The 4,000-nt window shown below is 70.8% G+C and overlaps 1 protein-coding gene across 1 annotated transcript; it reads left to right on the forward strand.

The window, feature by feature from the left end:
* Positions 1-624: 624 nt before the first annotated feature.
* On the forward strand, positions 625-3,993 carry LOC143174063 (integrin alpha-5-like; the record flags this gene model as incomplete). The annotated part of the gene is made up of 7 exons (XM_076364150.1): positions 625-670; positions 752-859; positions 1,627-1,682; positions 1,795-1,945; positions 2,081-2,219; positions 3,756-3,823; positions 3,922-3,993. Coding segments are annotated over 5 exons (410 nt in total), but the record flags the coding sequence as incomplete, so codon positions are not given.
* Between the last annotated feature and the right edge of the window lie 7 nt (positions 3,994-4,000).

Consider the following 4,000-nt stretch of genomic DNA (forward strand, 5'->3'; position numbering starts at 1 on the left):
ACCCCATGGGTGCCCAGTGGTTGGGGACACCCCATCTGGCCATGCCACCCCATGGCCGGGGACACCCAGACCCATCCGTGCCACCCCATGGGTGCCCCATAGTTGGGGACACCCAGCCTGGACGTGCCACCCCATGGCAGGGACACCCAGACCCATCCGTGCCACCCCATGGGTGCCCAATGGTTGGGGACACCCAGCCTGGATGTGCCACCCCATGGCAGGGACACCCAGACCATCCGTGCCACCCCATGGGTGCCCAGTGGCTGGGGACACCCCATCTGGCCACGCCACCCCACGGCAGGGGACACCCAGACCCATCCATGCCACCCCATGGGTGCCCAATGGCTGGGGACACCAGGACCCATTCGTGCCACCCCATGGCAGGGGACACCCAGACCCATCCGTGCCACCCCATGGGTGCCCAATGGCTGGGGACCACCCAGACCCATTCGTGCCACCCCATGGGTGCCCAATGGCTGGGGACACCCCACCTGGCCACGCCACCCCATGGCCGGGGACACCCAGCCCCAGACACCCCGCCCCACGGGTGTCCCACCACCGCTGCCACCCCTCCTGTCCGTGCCACCCACGTCTGGTGACACCACCGCCCCCCTCTCCCCGCAGACCTCCTGGTGGGCGCCTTCGGGGTGGACACGGCCGTGGTGTACAGGTGGGTGCCGCCGGCTGAGGTGGGGGGGGTGGGGGGTGTCCTCGGGGTGTCCCCGGGGTGTCCCTGACGCCCTGTCCCCAGGGGCCGCCCCATCGTCCACGCCAGCGCCGCGCTCAGCGTCTTCCCCACCATGTTCAACCCCGAGGAGCGCGGCTGCGTCCTCGAGGGCACCGGCCTCCACGTCCCCTGGTGGGTGACGCCGCGGGGCACCGTGGGGTGACGGGCACCCCGGGGGGGGGGGTGGGGTGGGGGGTGGTCCCGAGGGTCCCTGGGTGGGGGGGGAGGGAGGGGGGGGCAAGGGGTAAACGGGGGCACGGAGGGGTTGTGGGCACCCAGGGTGTCCCCAGGTTCTCGGGTGGCCTGGGGGACACCAAGGGGTCGCGTGGGGGCTTGGGGACAGCAGAGGCGCTGGGGAGGGGGTTACTGGGGGGCACCCAACGGCTGGGGCGCTGGGGGGGGAGGTCTCTGGGGGTCCCAGGTCTGTGGTGGGACCCTGGGGGGGGGGGGGGGAGCACAGCAGGGGGGGTTCCCCGGGGACATGGGGACACTGGGGGGGACATGGGGGCAAGTGGGGGCACGGTGGGCTTGGGGACACCCCAGGGGGACACGGCGGTGGAGGGCACTGGAGGGGGGGTCTCAGGCGGCCTGGGGGCAGCAAGGGGTCACAGGGGGGACTTGGGGACATCAGGGGACAGCAAGGGGGGCACCCAATGCCTGGGGGCACCGGGGGGGGGGGGTGTGTCCAGGGGGGGACCCTGAGGAGTGGGGGGCACAGCGGGGCGGGGGGGGGACACATCCAGAGGTGTTGGGGACAATTAGGGATGGAAGGCGCTGGGGGGACACTGAGGGGGCACGGGGCGGGGGGAACAGGACGGGACCCAAGGGTGACCTGGATGCTGGTGCACCCACGGGGCGGGGCAGGGGGTTACATGGGTGCCCCCCCCCCCCCCCCCCAGCATCAACGTCAGCTTCTGCCTCAATGCCTCGGGGCGTCACCTGCCCGGTCCCATCGGTGAGTCGGGGGGGGACGGGGGACGGGACGACACCCGCGTTAGGGACCCCGGCGTCCGGGGACCCGGACGCCGGGGTCCCTAACGCGGGTGTCGTCCCCCCCCCATCTCCAGGCTTCGCGGTGGAGCTGAGCGTGGACGGGGCGAAGGCTGGGGGGGCGCGACGGGCGCTGTTCCTCCCGGGGGGCAGCCCACCCGCACCCTCACCCTGCCCGTCCCCAACGGCGCCGGCACCCGCTGCCGCACCATGGCCGTCTTCTTACGGGTACGCCGGGACCCGGGGGTGGGTGGGGGTGGGGTGGGGGGGGGTGTCTCATTGGGTGCCCCCCCACACACACACACCCCGCTCTGCTCCTCACCGTGTGTGTGTGTCCCCCCCCCCCTCTCCCGGCCCCGGCAGAACGAGTCGGAATTTCGGGACAAGCTGTCGCCCATCGCCGTGGGGTTGAGTTTTGCCCTGGACCCCCACGCCCCCCCCGACACCCCACGGGCTTCACCCGGTCCTGGCCGCCCACACCCGCACCCGACTGGAGGCCAAGGTACACCCCCGGCACCCCGTGGCACCCGACGGCCCCTGGCGTCACCCCCTGGCACCCCGTGCCGCCCCCTAGCACCTGTCCCACCTCATGCCACCCAGTGTCACCCTATGGCACCTTGTGTCACCTCATGCCCCCCTGTGGCACCCTGTCCCACCCCATGGCACCCTATGGTACCCTGTCCCACCCCGTGGCACCCAGTGTCACCCCGTGTCTCCCCATGGCACCAAGTGTCACCCTATGGCACCTTGTGTCACCTCATGCCCCCCTGTGGCACCCTGTCCCACCCCATGGCACCCCATGCCCCCCTATGCACCCTGTCCCACCCCATGGCACCCTATGGCACCCTATGGTACCCTGTCCCGCCCCGTGGCACCCAGTGTCACCCCGTGTCTCCCCATGGCACCCTGTCCCACCCCATGGCACCCCATGCCCCCCTATGGCACCCTGTCCCACCCCATGGCACCCAGTGGCACCCCATGTCTCCCCATGGCACCCAGTGTCACCCTATGGCACCTTGTGTCACCTCATGCCCCCCTATGGTACCCTGTCCCCACCCCGTGTCACCCAGTGTCACCCCGTGTCTCCCATGGCACCCAGTGTCACCCTATGGCACCTTTTGTCACCTCATGGCCCTCCTATGGCACCCTGTCCCACCCCATGGCACCCAGTGGCACCCCCTGGCACCCTGTCCCACCCCATGGCACCCTATGGTACCCTGTCCCCACCCCGTGGCACCCAGTGTCACCCCATGTCTCCCCATGGCACCCTGTCCCACCCTATGGTACCCTGTCCCACCCCATGGCACCCAGTGTCACCCCGTGTCTCCCATGGCACCCAGTGTCACCCTATGGCACCTTGTGTCACCTCATGCCCCCCTATGGCACCCTGTCCCCCTCCATGGTACCCAGTGTCACCCCCGGCACCCTGTCCCACCCATGGTACCCCATGGCACCCTGTCCCACCCCATGGCACCCTGTCCCACCCCCTGCCACCCCGTGTCACCCAGTGTCACCCTATGACACCTTCTGCCACCCATGGCACCCAGTTTCACCCTGTGGCACCCTGTGGCACCCATTGTCCCCTGCGTCACTCAATGTCCCTGTGCCCCCATGTCCCCCGTGTCCCCCACTGCCCCTGTGTCCCCATGTCCCCCGTGTCCCCCGTGTCCCCCACTGCCCCTGTGTCCCCCATTGCCCCTCTGTCCCCATGTCCCCATGTCCCCCATCGCCCCCATGTCCCCATGTCCCCCACTGCCCCTGCATGCTCCTGTCCCCGTGTCCCCCATTGCCCTCGTGTCCCCATGTCCCCCATTGTCCCTGTGTCCCCCATGTCCCCCGTGTCCCCCACTGCCCCTGCATGCCCCTCTGTCCCCATGTCCCCCATCACCCCCGTGTCCCCATCGCCCCTCTGTCCCCATGTCCCCCATCACCCCCGTGTCCCCCATCGCCCTCTGTCCCCCATCGCCCCCATGTCCCCCATGTCCCCCATCGCCCCTGTGTCCCCCATCGCCCCCGTGTCCCCGTGTCCCCCGCGCAGGCTCACATCCAGCTGGACTGCGGGGAGGACAACGTCTGTGTGCCCGACCTGCAGCTGGAGGCATCCGCGTAAGGGGGGGGCCGGGGGGGGGGGAGCGGGTCTGGGGGTCCCAGGGGGACCCGGGGGGGCCGTGGCGCAGGCTGGCCGTGACGCGGGGTCCCCGCAGGGACCGCCGCACCGTCTACCTGGGGGACCGCAACAGCTGAACCTGACCTTCAAACGCTCGCAACCAGGGCGAGGGGGGG

The sequence above is a fragment of the Aptenodytes patagonicus genome, unplaced genomic scaffold (genome assembly GCF_965638725.1).
Source record: "Aptenodytes patagonicus unplaced genomic scaffold, bAptPat1.pri.cur scaffold_657, whole genome shotgun sequence".
NCBI classification, from domain to species: Eukaryota; Metazoa; Chordata; class Aves; order Sphenisciformes; family Spheniscidae; genus Aptenodytes; species Aptenodytes patagonicus.